The sequence below is a fragment of the Stegodyphus dumicola genome, chromosome 1, assembly GCF_044657685.1.
Source record: "Stegodyphus dumicola isolate Sdum_Otavi_A_Nest chromosome 1, ASM4465768v1".
Lineage (NCBI taxonomy): Eukaryota > Metazoa > Arthropoda > Arachnida > Araneae > Eresidae > Stegodyphus > Stegodyphus dumicola.
In genome coordinates this window covers 100957864-100980022 of record NC_140768.1, presented here as the reverse complement: position 1 = coordinate 100980022, position 22159 = coordinate 100957864, and the positions used below count along the sequence as shown (strand labels likewise).

Here is a 22159-nt window from a genome sequence, read left to right as displayed (position 1 = left end):
CCTTCCATTTATATAATGCAAATCATCTTCAGGACTGCTTAATAATTTATTTATCACATTCACTCACACCCAATTAATAATTCTTAAAATTTACACTTTTTTCAGCTGATGAATCTGTTTTGATATTTTTTTTCTTTATTGAATCAACTTATATAAGCGGATTACAGTTTTTTTTAGTATAAACAGGTTTGTATATCACCACTGTTAGATAAACATGCCTTTCGAATTTTTCTGGAACAAATTTTCTTCTCATTAACTCCTCTCACTCTGTTTGTCAATGCCCAACTAAATATGCTTTTATACAACACTAAACATTCAGTCAAATAATGCATTTTCCCCATTAAATTACAGTTCAAATAATAATTCCCAATTAAAATATGTAACTCTGTTCTCTCTATTTTAATCACCGCTGTCAGGTAAATCAAATCCTTCCTTACGTAACTTATTTATGACCTCTCTAGTTGGCCTAGCTATCCTATTGAAACATATGGTTTTAATTTTTCAAGTGCTTTGATAATCAGAGCACATCCGCCTTTTTTCTTCTTCTTCTTCTTCTTTTTTTTTTTTTTCCCTCCCAAGTCTCTTTTAAATTTGATGGATTTGAAGAATGCAAAAATGTGCTGACACACATAAGATTATTCAGATGCAGAATTTCACAAAAATCTAATACTAAATGTGGAGTTATCTGTTGGGCTCTCAAAGTTTTATAATAAATCAGATTGTTAGGAATTTGTTTACTCAACATTTTGAGCCAGAGGGTGACACGAAAGGCTAATTCTAAGTCGAAATCTCTACCGTATCTAAAATCTTTCTACAGCTATATCTATGATTGACTCAAAGCAATGTTAAGTTAAATATTTATTTGTACACTATATACAGTTAATAAATCTGCATTATGAAAATTCTACAAATCTAAGGATATGGCTTAATACGCCATTCCTGCCCCGCATCTAACACCTAATTAACATTTACTTCAGGTGAGGGCTCTCCTATCACCGTATTACATCATATCTATGATTGACTCAAAGCAAGGTTAATTTAAATATTTATTTGTACACTATATAGAGTTAATCAGTTAATAAATCTGCATATGAAAATTCTACAAATCAAAGGATATGGCTTAATATGCCATTCCCGTCTAGCATCTAACATCTAATTAACTTTTACTTCAGGTGCGGATGCTCCTATTGCTGTATAACATCATATTTCTCTACACAGGGAGCTAATGTTTATTTCTTTAGCTCTGCATGTGTTCAGCACATTTTTGTTAGTTTTATTGTCCTGCATGTTTGATGAGTCGCATCAGCTGTCTAAATGCGACTGAGGATTGTAAATATTACATTGAACCCATTTCACCTTAACTTTTTTTTTTTTTTTGGTATGTGTGTGTGTGTGTGTGTGTGTATGATCTTTATTTAATAGTGCTTGCACCTGAATTGGTCATATAACACCTTGTGTTTCTCTGCAAGACTTAATTCACATTTCTTTGGAGGGGTGAAATTTGGAACAAGAGTTAAGGACTTTTTACGTGGTACTACTTTCTTTACAAATGACAATAAATCTGCTTCATTTGACCACTTGTTGAATTTTATTCTCTACTAAACTGTAATACTAAATCTTGTGATATTCACTTGTATAAATTAAGCAGTAAGTAGATTGCCATAAGAATTAATATTTCTAAGCTTCTGGTTTGAACTGTTGTTTCATCACATTATTTCTCAAACTGGATTCATCACTTGAACAACGTACAGGCTCCAAAGATAGGAGAATGTTCATATGTGCCGTAACTAATATTCCTTTCTTTCTAAATAGGTCAGTTAAAATTTCATGGTTTTTTATTTTTTTAATTTTATTTTTATTTATTTATTTGTTAGTTTTCTCCTGTTAATAGCAGTCTAATAGCAATCTGTTTATAGCTTTTGTAGCTGAATCAGTGAGTAGCAATCTTAAATAGTTAAATTTCTTGACATCTTGAGGCACGCTTTTCATTAGTTTTCATGAATGGCCGCTTAATACGGAGCTCAGAATTTGCTAAATTTACATAAATCACTATTGAAGGTTTCTAAAGTAATTTGAGGTAATTTAGTATTATAATTAGTTTTGATTTCTGAAACTTGTGGAATCGTTTTGCTTTTAATGACATTTTGAATGTATCTTTTGTTTCAATTTACATCTAATAATAGCTTCGCTGTAATTGGAGGAAAGTTCTACTTCTGTTTCTAATTTCTGCACAGTGCTTTGTGCAGTAATAACTTCAGCATCATTTAATAAATTAACTTCTCTCTCGATTAACACCACAAGTAAGTCTTGCAACAGTTCTACCTTTGGATTTTTATTTTGTAATTTCTCTTTAATTTTCTTAATTTTGTGATAGTGTTTTGAACTGGACCTATAAATTTTCTTAATTTTGGGATGGTGTTTCTAACTGAACCTCTAAATTTTCTTATTTTGTTCAGCTATTTCTTCGAGACTAATTTTAATTACAAAAGGTAAATTGCATGCTACTAGAAATTGTAGCATTCACCTTGTTTCAAGTTGGCAAAATTAATCCATCCATTACCCTGTCTTATGGTGATCAGTGTTTTAACAACAGTTAAGTTCGTAAATTTTATTTCTTGGCCAATGCACTAAAAACACATATTAGAACAACTTATTGACTCTATTACACTTGTTACTCAATGGTTCTTGATGTCATGCTGAATTCCTGTAAATGCATTTATTTTTCTTCTAATACAGTACAAAGTCCGAAATCCGGACTCGTCAGGACTTCGGCGATTCCGGATTTGGGATTTTTTTTTATATTAGATCATCAATTTAAATCTAGTAAGATGGCATGTAGAAATTCTAAAATTAAAAATATGAAATTGCGATTTATGAAATAATGAAGTATTTAGGATCTAAAGGGTATCAAAGTTTAAAAAAAAAAAAAAAAAAAGTGTCTGTTTACCTTATTAAACATTTCTCTCAATGTAAGTTGTTAAAGTTGCTTCATTTTTTTGTGCTAATACTTTCTCTTTAATTCTGTAGACAGACATAATCTCTTGTTTAGTTACATCGTTGAAGTTTTGTAACTGGTGTTTCGAGAATTCCAACTAACTTGTCAATCGAAATTTTCTCGTTTTCAGTAACTTCTCTGTCACTTTCTTCACTATCGGTAGTGGTATTTTCTGGATCTAAAACTATACTATAGATTTCGCCATTCATTAATTGATTGATGATTGAGAAGCGTCATCACAATGAAAAACTTCTTTTATATCATCTTCATTTATAACTGCTTCTCCCAATTTCTTTACATAATCCGTTAATTTAAAAATTTCAACTTTGTTTTGCGATATCTGAAAACCTTTAAAATTAGCGTCATCAAATTTAGCTATCCTTCATTATACATATTTGGCTATGCATCATGAGCTTGGCGACTAATGACAAGTTGTTCCATTAAATTTTATCTTGCTTCTATCGCGCACTGAGACAATTAAGCCTGAATTATATTAGTTATTTATTATACTTTTGTCTATTTCTTGCACGTGCTTAAGGCTTATTAAAGTTCTGAATAAATAAATTCCCACATATACTTAAGCCTTATTGAAGGCCGACGCTAGATATCTTACTGCCTGATGCAGTCTCTGAGGTCCTAAATTCTGCGACTCGGCACGGCCATACGAGCCCTGGTGCTGGTTCTGGGTTTATGTGAATAACAAATCAGTTATTCTTAATTCAAATAACCCTTAATGTAATCTTTGGGTAGAGTATCATCAACAAAATCTTTTTTTAGCACATGGAAAGAAATTTTTCCTTGTCAACTTTTAGCGCATTTGACTAAATCTGTAATTATCATCATGCGTAATGTCAACATAAAAGGTTACCATATTCACTTATTATTCAATTACTAACAAAAAAAAATGTTTAGTAATCGCTACAGAGTCATTACTCAAGTTTTCATGTTTTGATAAACATGCAGTGATGAAAGGAAAGTATAATAAAAATAATGATTCCCCAGGTTGGTGTCAGATCAACGATGTATCTATGTGGAATGTTTGGGATTGAGGTGGGTGCCAAGCAGATACGCAGCAATGGAGCCAAATTACTGATCATACAAATTTATGCTAAAATGATTGTTTTTTCATTATCAAAGTATTTAATTTAGTTTCAAAGTGAAATCAAGAATCGGGACTCTCCAGATGTTTAATATGCGCGGAGGGGAGGGGAATCAAATGCGCATTTGTAAACCTACCAGAAAAATGTTGGTAGTGGTTTTGAGGTCTGTATTTTAGATCATTCCAGATAATGGACATCCGGATTTTGGACTTTGTACTGTACTACTTTTATGAATCAGACGTACAATATATTTACATAATTTTTGGGGTTGCATTATACCTTGTTTGACTTTCTTTCATCCCATCTCCCCATGATCATATCTCTTCACTCTCTCTGAACTGAAACTTTTTATTAATCATATACAGATGATGCAGGAACCTCTAGAACGTTTTCCACATTTTCAAAACCTTATTCATATAACAATAATTATCTGATGTATTTGGAATGCATACTAAGCACATTAGGGCTGGAATCAAGTGGTAGTGCATAGTATAATGCCAAGTTGCAGACCAGTATGGCTATTCATAATACATAGTTCTGTCTGTCTATCTGTAAAGTACTGCCAGATAATTGTATCGCAGATAAAAGTAAAATCAGTACCATTTGTCCTTTCATTAATTATTTTGTACTCACCATTGTAAATCCAGATGTATGATATAGCTGAAGGAATAGGAATTTTGCAAAAGGTCTCTAATGCTGATAATAATATCGAACCAAATATGCAAAGACTGGTTGTTATGCAACACCACATAATTCTTGAGGTAGGGTTTATAGTATAACTCTGCAGTTTGCAAGGTGTCTATCCTTTCATTTGGTGTTATGACAGCTTTGTTAACATCCCTCATGTTAGTGAGTTCTGTCATTTTTTACCCATAATTTCTATATTTACGTCATTGTGGCGGTATTCCATCCAACACAAACATATTTATTAGAAGGCTATCAGTATGCTACAATGATAACATAATCAAAATTGATAACCTACTGACATATCTATCGTGTTCTTCCACGTGTCATAACTGTGCACAAAAATGACAACAATATATGGAATTCCTTAAATACAGTTCTAGTTTTTAACGGTAGCTGTCTTGTCACCTTTCTGCTGTCGCATTCAATAGCATTACTGGTGTACATAACTTGCACGAATGTTGCTTTTTGAATTGTGTATGTGCGAGTTCGATGAATCCTTTCTGGTGCTGCAATTTTAATGTATAATCATTAGTTTAAATAAAATGCTGTAGTAGTTATATTCATTTGTTAGTTTAAGAAAGTATATAAAAATAAGATTAGACTGTTGACTTAGAAAATATAAGAATTATTGCCTTCATATTTTTCTAAATTCTTAATGTAACAAGAATTTTTTATTTGACAATAAGAGTGTCATTTTTATTTCAGATTCAGTTTACAACTTGCATCGTTATTTCTAAAGTTAAACTTTTTTTTTTTAATTTTTCAGATCAAAAGCAAACTTGGAGCTGCACATCTATGGGCTGCTATCGAGATTTGCCTGCTGGTGATGCTTGTTTTTCTGAAGAAGGCTCATTACTTGCTGTTGCATTTGGTAAAGCAGCCACTCTGTGGACTGTAGATAGCACAGCACTCAAGGCGGTACTTTGTAATGATAAATCAAAAAGAAATATTGTGTAAGTTAAATTTATATTTATGCACTTTGTTTTAACTGATTCATTTCAGTGATAAGTGATGGCTTTGAATATATAAGTCATTTAAAGTTCTATTTCAAAATTATGGAAAGTTAATTATATTCTCTTACTGTCATTTTACTGTCTAAACCTTTGAAAAAATTTAGTTAAAAGAAAAAATATTTTTTATGCATTTATAAAGGCAATAAATTCATAAACATGGGTTTGTATTTTTATTCATTTTTTTCAATATATTTTGAGTCTTATTTGCTTTTATTATTCTCATCCTTTCCTCAAAATGAAACTGCATATTATTTTCTTTTGTTTACAAAGTTTATTCAAAGTATATTTTAAAAATTATATAGACAGACACATTTTGGAAGAAAATCTTACTGTCATCTTTTAGTCTGTCATGATGGCACCTCAATAACAGTTTGGGATGTTCTGTCTTTATCAAGTAAGTATACATTACTTTTTTGGGTAGTAGAGGGATATGAATCTTATTAGTTTAAATGTATTTGTAATAAAAATTAATTATCATCAGAAAAGTGCAAAATGTCAGTAAATCTTTGTCTCAAATCTAGCTGTTATTTAGCATTTATATATACAGTATCATCATTACATAATGTGTTCTGTTAAAATAAGGCTCAATTCTGAGAAAACTAATGTTTTGAAACACATTATTAAAATGAGAAATCAAAGCATATTTGTGTCAATATAAACAGTATTTTTGTTTTCTCAAAATTTTTCATTTCTAAATAAAGGAAATTGGACTATGTATTCACTGAAAATTCTTAAACTTGTTCTTAATTTTGTATGTATATTTTATAGCTGCCAATTCCACCAGCTTTTAATTTTTAGCCTTACTTTTAGTTTACTTACTTTACATGTTTTTCAGCAATAAAAGAAATCTACTGAATTAATTAAACTTAAATTATGCAAATTTTATTCCTCACCCTTAGTTATTTTCAGGTTAATTTATCTTATTAAATTTTATTTGTTTAAATTGTCGTAACTATCTATACATTTCTGAAACTTTGTATGAAGATTCAAGAAATGTTTAATCAGTTAATATTTGTCTTTAATTTTGTTTTACATTAATATATAGTACATTGCTAAATGTATCTATGTTAGGGTATTAACATTTTATTTTTATAGTGTTTCCTCTTTAATTTATCAAAGTATTTTGATAAATTAAAACTACATTTTCATACTAAGGAATTTCTCAGCATAAAAGTGTAGAAAAATTATGGAATGAAATTAGCCAATGAGCGTAAACATTTGAATACTTTATTAAATAGTAATATATTTTACATCAGAATCATGTTGTAAAATATTGGGTAACCTGAGTTATGCATTATAAATTTAATTTAAGTCAATGTCGAGTTCTTTCAAAATGGTGCTGCAGCACAGCACAAATACTCCCAGAAACTTGGTTTTGGGCAGGAGAACCTCCTAGTTTTTCATATCTCAAATTTGGCAGCTAAGAAATTTAAATTCAATTTTATTTTGCAACAAGTAAATATGTAAATAAGCAGTGATCTGTTTATTATTACAGTTTATTATTGTTAATTTATTGTTTACTATTATTGATTGTTTATTATTAATTTACCTTTTGATAATCTTTTGATTTGTTTTAAAATAAATATCATTATTTTATACTTGTTTAATTTAAAAGTATTAATCGTAATAGTTGTAAAAAAATTGGTAACTAAGAAAGATTCAAAAATTTACTTAAATTTATATGGCTGTAAATTTTACATAATAAATAAAAATTTTGATATTTTTAATGTTAAATCAGCATGCAAAAACTTTGGTCTTTATAATTATCCATGCATTATGGAAGTTCTTATTTCTCCAGTGTAGTGAGCCTAGAGTTGAGTTTATCATTTGAGTTCTAATTTTGCTATTAAAATCATTAATGAATAGGTTAAATTATAGGCAACAGAACCCTCAATTTTTCCATTTTTCTATAATTTTATCAATCATTTCAGAAGTATTCAGTTCTTGATGGGAGCCCAATATTTATCATAATCACAAAATTTCAATTGTGTTAATCATTCTGTGGACTCATTTTCTTTTGTATCAAGCAAAATTTGCTAAACACTCTCTTCAACTGCATCAGAATTGGAATTATTTTGATTGCTTTCAAAAAGCTTATGTTTTCCCTTGTTTTATATATTTTGCTTTTGCAATTACTTCAAAATACCTTTTCTCACAATCACAATTTCAGTATTTCATATGCAGTTAACTTTATAAAATCTGCGGTATATGAACAATCAGCTGCTATCAAATTTTAATGTCACTATTAATAATCTATTTCATAGTAATATGTTTTTATTTAAATAATCTTGTATATCTATGTTTTAATCTGCTCATCACTTGTTATTTTATCATTAGTTTTACATATAAATATAATCTTGGTTAACATCAAATTCTGTTCATTCTTTTGTTTCGCTGCCGCGTACACATAAATAGAAAATTTATAATTATGAAGTGAGTGATTTGTTTCTCTCTGTGACAATTTTTTCTGTATAATAACTAGCATAAGCTAGATTTATCTCACAAAACAAATTTGAATTCACATTCTGAATTATAATTGTACTGAATTTGAAATGTAAATTCGTTTCTTTTCAAAACCTATTTAAATTTTACATTACTTTCAAGCTCGTAACTTTGCATGAACATGTATGTTCTTCCCTCCTCTTTAGTAACTTGGATTGTGCACACTGAAGTACAAATTATAGTAGGTGACAGAGCGTCTGATGTTATAGCAGCTTTCTGCCAGAATCAAAACTGTAAGTTTTGTTTAAGTAATTAAAAAATTAAATGAGGATTCTTTATTCATATTTGAGTTCAGAGTGTAAAACTTTTGTTTTTCTTCTAATTTTTAGACTTCTTTTTGCAAGTTTTTAATGAATTGATTATAGATATTTTATTCTCATTATTATTGCTTTTTGTTTTCTAGTAATTCTGTTCAGGCCTAATGACCCTTTTCCTGTATATTCATTGTCAAATGCAAGTAAAACACCTGTTATATCTGCTGTGTTTGTATCCAAAAATACAAGCTGTGCATCAAGAGGCTCAGCCAGTTTTTATGAAAAATCTCAACTCTATTTTTTCAATCAAGAACAGGTAACTAATGTTAGATCCAATCAACTCTCTAATTCATCAGTTGTATGTTCTACTTTGAAGTTATTTTTTATATTTTACATAAGGATTGTGTAATTGCATATTTTCTAGTTAGAGGAAAGCCTAAGAAACAGGTAATTTATATATTACTGAAAGAATGCATTAAATAATATATTTTAAAAAATTATTGTGCTGAAGTTATGTATTTTTGTTGGAGAAAATATTTAAATAAACTTTACTTGAAAATAACTTAATTTTGCATTTTATATTACATATTTTGTCAATCCTGTGATAGTTCATATTTCTTGTGTAAATATGAAATAAATACTCTTTTTTCTTTATTTTCAGAAGTTACTTACTTTGACTGATGAACCTGACACAGAATTAGAAACTCTAGATTCTACAAAGGTATGCATTTATTGACTTGTATTTTGCATATTTTATTTCAACGTGATTTCTTCCTATAATGATAGATCAGGTACTTTTTGTTTTAAATCAAATATGGGATGAGTTTTCCATATAACTCTTTTTGCTTCTTTATGTTATTTTGCCTCTGAGGTAATACAGATACAGTATCTTTCACTAAAACTTTAAGTGAAGTATGAGTTGAACAGTTGTCTACAATTAGGACAGTTTTTGCATTATCAAGTAAACCAACCAAATTCTGCCAAGCCTCGGGTATGAAATAATTTTCAAACCAATCATTTATTAATGCTTGTGTCATTCGTGTTCTCTTACTTGCATGATATACCTATAACGGGAAGCGTTTTACTCATTTAAATGCTCAAGGTCATGTATTTTTTCTGATTATGAAAAGTTTTCATTTGTGAAAGTATATTATATACATACCCACTTTGTTACTCGGCTTCATGAGCTCATTATTTTTTATTCTTATACGTTGGTAAATTGTGTATTTTTTACCTTAAAATGTTTAAATTATGTTTTTCTTATCTTCCAGTTAAGGTTTTTAACTTTTAGTTAACCTGCATGCAATAGTTGTAGAATTATCAACGATTTAAAAGTTGTTTAAGTGTGGCTAAACCTATTTTTTTTTACCACAGCAACCATATTTGTTTACATTTGAAACTTAGTAGAATAATAAGTAAGTCTTTCTGCACCTTCAGTGTCCTTTGACGAGTAGGACCAAAACAAACTTTTAGTTTTGTGCACCAGAAAAATCTGCCTTCTTGCCTGCTGGCCAAATTGCTTGTTTTTCCATAAAAACTGTAATTCTAATTGTAAAAATTGTTTTAACTGTATTTGGTGTTTTATGTTTTTCTGTATCTTTCAATTTTTAATGAAGATATTTTGCACTTTTATGTATTTTTGCCTTGCCGCGAAGTGAGAACTGAATTAATTAAATTAGAAATATATCTGTAATGAAATTTGAGCAAATACATTTAAAAGAAATGCAGGGAAAAATGCATGTAATTTAATATTCCATACAAGGAAGTCGTGTGGTTTACAAATAAGGTTTTTTTTTTTTTTTTTTTTTTTTTTTTTAATTTTATTTTTGATTTAATGGTTTTTTAGTACAATCTGTATTTAGTAATAGTGCATTAATTGATAACTTTTCTAATATTAAGAACTATATTTTCATCAAAATTATTGAATTAATCATCATATGAAAACTAGACAATTATTGAAAGTTTCATGTTTGTATTCTTTATCAAACAAAGTATTGTTGTAATATGTTCTACTATAGTATATTGAAGCTCTTTAAATGCATACATCACTATTGTAAATTATGACACAATATTTGAATATTCTGTTGATGCTTTGACTCATATTATATTTCTTATTAATTATAAATATATTACGTAGGGCATCCAGAAAGTAAGTTTCCCTATTTAAAAAAAAAAGGAACTCACACTTTCAGGAACATATATATTGGCAACAAGTACAGCAATGTTTCAGCTATTTTTCAACATAGCCAACGCCAGAATTGAGGCGTTTGTCGTATCGTGGTATCAACTTTTGTATCCCTCTGTTGTAGAACTCTGCCGGCTGTGAATGGAATCAGCATGTGACAGATGTCTTCAGCTCTTTGTCGTTGTCAAAACGTTTACCGGAAGACAGGAATTTCTTGAGGTGCAAGAAAACATAAAAAAACTGGGAGCAAAATCAGGGCTGTAAGGTGGATGATCAAACATCTCCCATCTAAATTCCATCAAAACAGCTGCTGTGCATCGAGCAGTATGTGGAGAAGCATTGTCATGGAGGAGTGCAACATCTGCAGTAAGCATTCCATGCCTCTTGTTTTGAATGGCACGTTGCAATTTCCGTAGTGTTTCACAGTAACGGTCAGCATTTACTTTTTCACCACGTGGAAGGAACTCAATGAGCAGAATGCCTTTCCTATCCCAGAACACCGTGCACATCACTTTCCTTACCGACAGCATCTGTTTGAATTTTGTCCTGACCAGAGATCCACTATGCCGCCAATGCATTGACTGCTGCTTGGTTTCCGTGGTGAAGTGTGACATCCAAGTTTCATCACCCGTGACGATCCTGTCGAGGAACTCGTCGCAGTCATCGTGATACCATTGCAGAAATGTCAGTGCTGCTCCTAAGCGTTCAATTTTGTGTTTGGCACTCAATGTTTTGAACAGCAGGTGCTTAGTGACAATCTGATGCAACAAGGATCACGATATCTGCCGAAAATGGCTGCTCAGCTCCGTAATCATGAAGCGACGGTTCTCCATCATGTGCTGCTGCACAAGCTCAACAAGATCATCATTGATGAGGAACGGTCGCCCACTGCGCTCTTCATCATGGAAACTTTGACAACCTTCCGAAAACTGCCTATACCAACAACGCACCATCTGCTTACTTATGATGTTCAGCCCATAGACCTTACAGAGCTGACGATGAATTTCAATTAACGCAATGCTTTGTGCATTCAAGAATGTTATCACCGACCAAACCTCGCAGGCGGCGAGAGAAGCAATAAGAGCTTTCATTTCGGACCGTTGCTACCACGCTACTGGCACGAAGCGTGACCTGTCTGGCTGGCATATGATTGATACGTCATAGATCTGTTATGCATATGCAATTGACACGGCTAATTACATTTACTTTAAAGCAGAAAACATTGGGAAACTTACTTTCTGGAGGTACCTCATACTAATTCTTGTGCATTGATTCTTTAATATGATCTTATATTTGCAGAGACTTATTTCTCAAAATATTCCTAAAACTCCATTTGGAATGCTTCAAGCTGAGCATAAAATTTCAAATGTTGAAATTGTTAATCCACAGCCACTGACCATTCACACAAAGGGAGATATAAAAGTGAGTTTCATTTTGCATTATAGTTATATTGAATAAATATTCTTTTTGTTCTTATGGATTTTTTTTATGTTGCATTCCTTTTTTGGCTGAATGTGATTAACATTTGTTTAATTTTTCTTTTTTTTTTTTTTTTTTCAATCATTCTTTTCTTGGCATGTTTCCGCAAATAGGAAAAAATAATTGCATAGGTTTGCAGTATACTAGTACTTATGTAAGCAGGTACTACAGCAGTGGTGTGCAACATTAAGATCACAACCTCTTTTCGAATTGCTGAAAATTTTTAGTAATAGGGTTCTGTTTTAGTAATCCTTTGTACTTATACTAGCTAAGTAAAACTATAGATATTTTCATTACCAAATGTCACTAATATAGGTAGATATAAAATAAAATCCCTTTTTAGAAATGGATATTTAATTATAGATTTGTACCTTGTCTTTACTTACATGGTTATATAGTTTCTCCAATGCAAAATAATCTTTATGAGGTTGCACCAGTTAGATCAAATTTTATGATTTATATAAAATCTCTACATAAGGTCATAATTAAACTTAATGATTAAATAGCATTCTGTTAACATATTATAAAATAATCATATCATTGGGTGTCTGCTGTATTGTCTCACAAGTAACAAGTTTTTGAATAATTGTGCAATGTACGTAATTTTGATATAAAATAGATGTAAGGAATTTTCTGCTGTAGTGGAATAATAATTATTCTTCCCTATCAATAATATTAAAAAATTTCAACGTTATGCTGGCTAATTAATTACATTCGTTGATATTTAATGTTCTTTCAGGATTTGGTTATCTTTAAGAAATATTAATTTTTCTAATACTGAGGTGAAAATGGCAGGAAGCGTAGTTTTTTAAAGAAAAAAATTGCATTTAAAATTTCCAGTAATGTTTATTAAATATATTTGTTAGGTATATGTACTTTACTTCTTGAACCTGCTGTTTAATAGACTGAAAGATAGAGAATGTTATGTTGAAGTTAGTCTAGTGCAAAATATGTATATATATATTACAGTCCTTGTCAGATCCATGAAAAGAAAATGCATGGTTGCTGGAAGAGTGATCAAAAGCTACTCATGTTTATATAGAGTCATCGAGTATGGCTTGAGGGCCTCATACATAAATTAATCACCTTGTGCTTCCGAGGTTACATTACTAACATCATTATCTCCTATCTGATAGATAGACACTTTATCGTTCGTGTCAACCACATTATCTCTTCTTTCAACCTATACAGGCTGGGGTCTCACAAGGGTCCCCAGGGATAAGAAATCCCATAATCCCATTGGGTCCCTTTTGGGGACCTATTCAACACTTACAGGAACAACATCCCACATACACCTCACACCACCTTAGCTATGTACCCAGATGATACTGCAATTCTTACACAAAATGCATCTCGTAGCTCGGTCATACATGCATTACAAAAACACATCTATGCACTAGAGCCTTCCCTATGCTCCTGGAAGTATTGACAATAAGTTATGGCTGATACCTTTTTTTGGAAAAACCCAGATGTAAATAATGCCACTATTCCAATACTAAATTACGATTATTGTACTCCTGAAAACAGAAAATGCCCAAAGGCTGTTATATCTCAATAACACCTTGTAACCTGTGTATTATACCCACCTCCATCTCGTAGCTTTTTCTTTTAATTTTGCCTTGTTTCTATAATGTTATGTATATGCTAATATTATTTACTACTCTATAAATGAGCTTATTAATTGCGTGAAACTATTTTTTGCAATCATTGGCATTTCTTTAAACTCTGCTTTGCTTTCACTGACTAATCGCACACCCATCTTTTCACGAATGCTCCCAGATTTTCCTATCCAGACTTGACTGGTGGCAGTTAGGAGTAGCTTATAGTCTCTCAGTTCTATGTCATCTTTAATTGATGAAATTATGAGGAGAGTTTCATTCTGCCCTGGAACTTATGATATGTCACTTAATTGCTGTCATCATCTTACTCATCTTTTACCTACTGATATGTATTAGAAATTCATAGGTATTAGAAAATCTTCAACGCTGTTATACCAGGCTAGCGACTCCATACGGGTACCCGATAATTACGAATGCTTTGCGCCTGAACCGATGAATCATCTAAGTTTAATTATATGACTGCAGTAGTCATACCATCAGATTTTGATCTAGCCAAAAAGTATTCAAAACATACAGCTTCAAAATAGCTTCTAAGAATGTTGATTAATTTCACTTAAAGCAGCCATGACAGTAGTATAAAAGATTTGTACCTTTTTTAAATAGAAAATCTTGAAGCAAAAGAGGAAGCATATACTATTAAGGGCTTTAAATAATTATGTACAAAATTCAGATCAGACAGAAAATATAAAAGCATTATTTCTTAAAATGGCATTTTTTCATGAAGTGCAAAAAGGATTTTGCTTTAATTAACCAAAGTTAGTTGTTTTTATATCATTTGGATAAAAGAGGTCATAGTAACCATAAAAAAAAAGCAAAAGAAAATCAAGGAGCATTTCACATGATTAATTGCAAAGGAAGAATTATGATAATTTTTTTCCATCCATTTTGTCTTTGTTAGTTCCATTTTGATATTCAGAAATCAAGCTAATAAACAACTGAGTGTATGAATCATCTGACATCACTAGAGAAGATTTTGTCAAAACTTTCAAAACAGAATCTTAAAGATGTTGATATATGAAAGAGTATTTGTTCTTGTGTTACTATCTATAGTAAAATACAAGTCTTAAGGTTGTAAAAAAAATTACCAGCTGAACATGATGATTACTATGATAATTTTCCATAATTAATAATCAGTACAATAATTAGAGCACTATAATTTACCATCTCCCCTCATTGTATGATTTTCATCCACATTTTCAGCTGTAGAAAAACTCAAAATGTTAATCATACAAAATTTCATTTTGATATGTTTTAAGCAAGTTATGAAAATTTATTTGAAGTGTTGAATTTTCAGTGATTTTTCCTTCAAAGTTTCTTTATATGAAATAAAACTTTATACTTTTAACATTCTTTTATTGAGTTGTATATTTCAGTCTCTATAACTGTATATATTTTGAAAATTTTGTGAAAACATTTAAAGCATAAATTCTAAGAATTTTAATAATTAAGAAAATGTGTAATAAAATTTCATCTCTGAAGAGTTTTATATAACTATAGACCATAGATTTTTAACTGGGGAAGGAGTGCAGCCGCCTTTTATTTTGCATTAGTGTTTTAATTTATGAGTATAAAAAACTAGTTCTATTCAAGTTTTGATATTTATCAACATTTTCTGTGCTTTTTGTTGTTTTGATTTATGAAACACTTAAAAAATTAATATAAATGTAAATAAAGGTACGTATGTATTTTTCAAGTTTTGAGAAAATTATCTTCTAGCATGAGGTGCATGAGGCAAAATAGGTTGAGAACCACTGCTGTAGACCCTTAAATATGTAACTGTTAGTTCTTGTTTCTATTTATTTGAATCTGCTACTTATTTTTTGCTCATAAAATACATTTAGTTAAAAAAATTATATAAGATCATTATATTGCAGTTTTTTACTTTGAAATTTTAAATCTTTTAATGATGAGCCAAGTTAACTAAATGTGAAATTTTATGTCTCTTTTACTACAAGTCATAAATTTTGTTCATTTTTTCCTGTCAGAAGTAATGTCATATTGTATGGCACAGATTTTTCTCATCATCAAATTTATAAAGATTACCTGAAAGCAGAAATTAATTGCTACTACAAATCATTTTAAAATATTTTCATGTTAACTATGTTTCCACTTTCATACTCATCATAGTTGAAATTAAAGTTGAAGTTTATCATTTGTTTTTACTTTAGATATGTTTTATACATAAATTTTTGCTTTCCCAGGATGCCCTTTTAGAAATATTTCTGATCAAATAAATTGTGTAATTTAAAGGGAAAGGGAATTAAGATCCATTTTAAGGAGAAGGAAAATGAGGAAGAAAAATCTTGTAAAATGTAAATAGAAATTTTTACATTTGTGTATTTTGCATTTAATCTTTTAATTATACTGAAAAAATAATATAATGGGAGCCAGCTAAGAAGTTTTATGCGACTGAGAATGTTGGGAATTTCTTTAAGTAGAAAGAAAAAAATGAAGAAAAAAGTAAAATAGTTAGTGGGTAATTTAAAAACTGCTGAGATCTTCAAAGAGACATTTTTTATAATAAATTTATTAAGTTTATAAGGTATTTTCTCCCTCATTTCTGCATGCCTTCATGGTGTAACTGGAAGCACGCTCAATGCATATTCAGGAGGTCCTGAGTTCAAATCCCAGTGAGGACATTGCACATTATTCATGTCTCCAGCATGAAAAATTTTATAACTCTGCAAGTTTGTGTTTTTAATTTAGGAGAATCATTTCATTGACAAAGAGCCTCACTATCATAATACATATAACTTCCTACAAATCCAGAAAATTTCCAGAATGGGAGTTTTAGTAGTCAGCAAATATTTGCAGATTGTAGGTTAATTATTCTGCTCACCATTCAAGATACAGCACTAGAGATATGAAAGACTATATGGAGGACTAGAGATATGAAAGCCCTATACTGGATAAATAATATAAGGGTTATAATGGTGCATTAATAAAAATTACAGAAAATACCAATTTTCTTGCAGGACATCAGGAAATAAGTGGGTTATGCCATTAGCTATTTTGACATGCATCAGCATTAAAAGTAGAGACTGTGCATCTATGCTTGGGGTATGTCAGTCCATGTTGCTTGCATATGTTATCAAAGTTTATCTAGCATAGCCATGGGTGGTGTATTCTGGGCCATTCATTTAGCACTTATCAATCAAATGTGTTTGATGAGCAACATATCAAAAGATGGAATGGCGAATATAATATCGGGAGAATGACAATCATTAATACAACCTTATGGGCAGTGAAGGATTGTTAAAAACTGTGTGCAGTGGCAGACCACTTGTTGGAATGAACATCATAATACAAATATATAATTAACATTTATAATGTTTTTCTTCTAAATTATCATTATACAACAATTTATTTCTCTAAACTTAAACCATTTTAAATAACATTTTAAGCGAGATACGTGGTCAGTAAAAATGATGTTAGAGAACTGCGTATTTAATTCCAAGATTTTTACATAAGACAAATTGCTTATTTTTAGCTTAAGTATAGCAGAACAAAGTGTTGCCCTATTACAGAGGTTACGAACAGCAGAACAATATAAAACAAAGTGTGTTAGTAGGCGGAACTTAATACATAAACTCTAGCATATGTACATCTGTGTATATACACTGGTGTGCAAAAATTAAGGACGAAGTCGAAAAATTAGCATATCAGCTGAACGAAGAGGCAGAGCGGACAGAAAGACCAATCAGGAGATTAAGTAAGGTGATGTACGGTAGCACATGCGCAGATATGCAGGTAGACGTAATGGGGGAGTGTCTGAGTAGTATAAAGCATGTTGTCGGTGTAAGATCAGTATTTCTGGCAAAGAGACGCCGTATAGCAGTTAAAATCACACCGAGTTGCTGCCTCAGTGAGAAATGGTGAATAATCAATCAGTTAGATGACATTTGGATGCTTTTACCCGAGGTCGAATCATTGGGAAGTTGGAGGAAGGCCACAGTGTGACAAGTGTGGCTGCAGAGTTCGGAATTGCTCACAGCATCGTTTCACGACTTTGGAGACAATTTCAAACTACAGGAACAGCTATCCGGGGGTTTAGTAGTGGTCGTCCACAAGGAACCACACCCGCAGATGACCGGTATATTGCCTTACAGGCCAGAAGAAACAGGCGGCAGACAGTGGAAGAAATCGCTAGACACACGACACAGGCGACTGGACGACCGATATCGCGTTTTACCGTAGCCAGAAGACTGCACGGTGGTGGTCTGTTTGCACAACGCCCTGTACGGTATGTACCTCTAACGCCTGCTCATCGAAGAAGGCGTTCACTGTGGTGCCGGGAACACCGGAATTGGAGAGACACTGAATGGGGACGAGTGCTCTTTACAGATGAGAGCAGATTCAGTCTGAGTAGCGATTCGCATCGCATACTCATCTGGAGAGAGCGGGAAAGCCACAATCACCCCTCGAACATCATTGAAAGGGGCAGGTATGGAGGTGGCGGTGTTCTCGTTTGGGGAGGCATCATGCTTGGTAGTCGTACAGACCTTCACATCTTCGACGCAAGTTCAGTCAACGGGACCCGTTATTGTAACGAGATTCTTCTTCCATATGTGCGTCTTTTTAGAGGCGCTATGGGTCCTCAGTTCCTTTTCATGGACGACAATGCACCATGTCATCGCACAGTAGCTGCTGAATAGATCTTAGAGAGTGAGGATATTGAACGTATGGATTGGCCGGCATGATCTCCGGATCTCAATCCCATCGAGCATGTATGGGATTTTCTAGGCAGACACTTGGCAGCTCATACTTTACCACCAGTAACGATTCCGGAGCTTCGATTGGCGCTGCAAGGCGAATGGGCAGCAATGCCTCAACAACTCATTGACACCCTCATTCTCAGCATGGGCAGACGCTGTGGAACCTGCCTAGCAGTCAGGGGAGATCATATCCCCTATTAAAGACCGGATGTTTCTTGCTGGACACCCATCACAGGGATGTTTCGGCCTTCAGTCGCATTGCGCTCCATGCTACTTTTTCGATAAAGCTTCTTTTTATCCCTCTGATTTCTCTTTTAGTAAGTGTTGCTTACATTACTCATGTCCTTACCTATTGGGGATGTTACGGTATTAAATGTGTTGATTTGGAAAGCTTTTGTACAAAGTTATATTGAAAAAACCGTCTCGTCCTTAATTTTTGCACACCAGTGTATATAATATACAATCATCTCTCTTCCCTATAAATATATATAGTATATGCAATCATTTTTCTTTTCTTCATAAAAATTATGTAATAATTCAGCTCTCTCAGTATTAACATTTGAAATTGTATCATAGTGGCCAAATGCCCGATTAATTAATCGATGCCCGATTCCGACACTTTAATAGAGTTGCTTATTTTTATCTTAATGATAAAAAGAACTGCCTGGTGATATTGATTTTTAAGCATCTCTCATCAGTTAACATAATCTGGAAAATTCTCTTTTTTTATTATATTAAATCACAAAATAAAATAGAGTTGGTAATTTAACACTCCACTGCCAATATTTTCTTTAAAAGCATAATAGTGAATTTTACTTCAGTATTCAGATTTGGAACGTTCTTCTCATTTTCTAGCAACACATTTATAAAGGTCTAGCCTAAAAAAACAATTTTCATTGGAAGAGACTGGTTATATATCAAGTAAAATGGTCACTCTATTTCTATTAGGCCCAGTGTTAAAGTCGCTGATCTCTGGTAGTTCGGTCCGAATTTTGAATCCTGCAAACAGACTGGCTTCATGGGTGTTTTCGTGGTTTTGACCATGTGTAACATGTATATGAGCCATTTTTCCTTAGAAAGTCTTCCATAAAGGTATCCCTCATCTTAGGCACGTAGCCCTCTGGCTTTGTCATAATTACATAAACTAAACGCCACGAAAATCTACCTCTGTTTGTTGTTCTACTTCTTTGCCGGCCAAGAGGCATGAATTTTTGGGCCAGAGCTCTATTCCAGATTAATAAATATACGATGCCTAACGTGTAAATAGCATTTCAGAAAAAAAAGTAGTTCCAGCGTGGCAAAGGAGTAGGGCGAATCACTGGCAGGGAAAGGAAATTTCATAAGTGGGAGAAGCGAAACAACTTTATACAGGAATGAATATAGCATGACGTGTTGAGCAAAGTAGTAATAAAATGTGAAAGTATTAAAAATCTGAAAGTGTTAGTCATTATCAGCTAACTGTTCTTGTCAGCTAAATGTCCGTGTTGGCTAAATATCCTGCCAGCTAACTGGTATCGGTTAAGTGTCTGCAACTGATTTTCAACACAGAGCACTTTTTAGCTTTGTCCTTTTTTATATTTCTACATATAGGTACATATACTTAAAAACTTCAGGTTCTTCAGACATTTCCGCTTGACAACTTAGCCCCTGACAAGGTGCTATATATGTTCACATATTACCCTGTTGAAATTTGGCCACATGTAAGCTTTAAAAACAAGGGAAGGACAACAAGCTTCAAAATTTTAGAAATGTAGCAGTGGCACTGAGTGTGCCACCAATGCATTTTTAGATAAGTCAGGGAATAAAATCAAATGGCATCCAAAACTATAACTCCAGAAATCATGATGTGTGTTGCTGCACTCTCATATGGCCATGATATTGTTCATAGAACTGAGATTCATCTGAAAAGACAACATCATGCCATTTATTTATCTATGTCTGGTGTTCAACATTCATTGCAACTGCAATCTGTGATGTAAAATTAAAGATAATAATCACAGCAGTGGATGCTTGCAAAAATTCCTTCATTCCTGTATTAAAAACCATCTGTTATATTTCCTTTTTATAGTGCTTCTATGTGATATTTATTCACATATATGACTTGCATGTCTTATTGAAATCTGTATGATTCAAGCCTTCTTTATGTTCAAAATGCTTCCTTTGTGGTATTGCATTTTGGATGACCGGCAGTGTAGGAGTATTGTAATAAAATTAATATGTATGTATTGGTTGATAACTATTATATTACTTTTTGACTGTGTAAATTGAGATTCATGTAAAATCTTCTAAAATTTTGTCTTTTAATCATGAGTAGGAACTAAGAACCTGAAGGTATAACGTGATTCATCTAAGCACATAAAACTTCCAAGAGGAGTTAAGTTGTACAGATTGCAATTACATAGCAATATAGGGTCATGCTTACATAGCAATTATGTATTTATGTACAGATGAGGAAGGAATAAGAGCAGCATGTAAGAGAACAAAACCCTTTTTATAACTCTTATTAAAATGTGAAATAATCATGGTTACTGAAGGTGTTCAGAGTTATGGCCCTGAATTGCAACACATGCTTAACATCTTATACATTTTGGAAAATTTTTAATTTGTCTCTAACGTCTGAAGCATCTAGAGAAATATATGCTACATCATCTTCAGCATTTTGAACTGTGATGTTGTACATTAGTCCTTGATGTAACCTCAGGTATAATCAATTCTAGTACTCTTGCAGGCTAGAGAACAGAAACATCACATCTAAGTCATTAATGTCTAAATTTCATGTTTAAGTGATGACAATCACCATTGCTAAGATGGATGGGACTTCATTGTGCTGGAATCATACTATTATGACGTGGCAACAGAAGAATCTATTAATTAGTCAATAACTATGGCAAAACATCCTTCAGGAATATGTGGCAACTTCTTCTTGTCCAGGTTAGGTTATTCGAATATGGCAAAGTACACAAGGATGTTCTGCCTGAAGGGAGGGATGCCTTTGTGAAGGATGTTCTAAGGGAAATTAGTTCATATTCACATTACACATGGGAAAACCACAGAAAGTAACCATGCAGCCAGCCCATTTTCCATTTTAACTACCAGTACTCAGTGGTTTTAATCATTTTGTTAGTGATGGAGCCCTTTTGTCCAGATGAAGAAGCATGAAATATGGACCACTTAATTGGTCCTTGACAATCTGGACAAAACATTAACAGTAAAGAACTAATGTGCTGTACATATTACTATCCAAGTTTTTTTTTTTTTTTCAACTTTGTATTGTTACACAATTCTGATTTGTCTTTGTGTAATTTATCTCTTCCAAAAGATTGTGCACACTCTATGTATTCATTCTGTATATAAATATCTTAATGATCAAATAGTTAAAGATTGGTCAGTTGATCCAAACTTCTCATCAAAGATTTTTCATTTTTGAAGGGGGATGGGGAACATTTTTTATAAATTTTTGTATGTATATTTTTTAACTGAACTAGAAAACTTCATGCTAGTATATAGTCTTGATTCAGAAAATTACACTTCTTAAATGAGAACTTCACATCTAGGAAAAATATAAAAACCTTTTCAGTTTTATTTCCAAACATTAAAAATTCGATTTCCT

At 32.0% G+C, this 22159-nt stretch overlaps 1 protein-coding gene across 1 annotated transcript in view; it reads left to right on the top strand.

Moving 5' to 3' along the window:
- l(2)05287 (WD repeat-containing protein l(2)05287) overlaps nucleotides 1-22159 on the top strand; it is an 86277-nt gene that overhangs the window by 59852 nt on the left and 4266 nt on the right. Inside the window, exons 13-18 of the mRNA XM_085818285.1 lie at nucleotides 5549-5735; nucleotides 6098-6189; nucleotides 8444-8530; nucleotides 8701-8867; nucleotides 9213-9272; nucleotides 12036-12158. Coding sequence (XP_085674411.1) covers nucleotides 5549-5735; nucleotides 6098-6189; nucleotides 8444-8530; nucleotides 8701-8867; nucleotides 9213-9272; nucleotides 12036-12158 — 716 coding nt within the window. The remainder of the gene's footprint in view (nucleotides 1-5548; nucleotides 5736-6097; nucleotides 6190-8443; nucleotides 8531-8700; nucleotides 8868-9212; nucleotides 9273-12035; nucleotides 12159-22159) is intronic.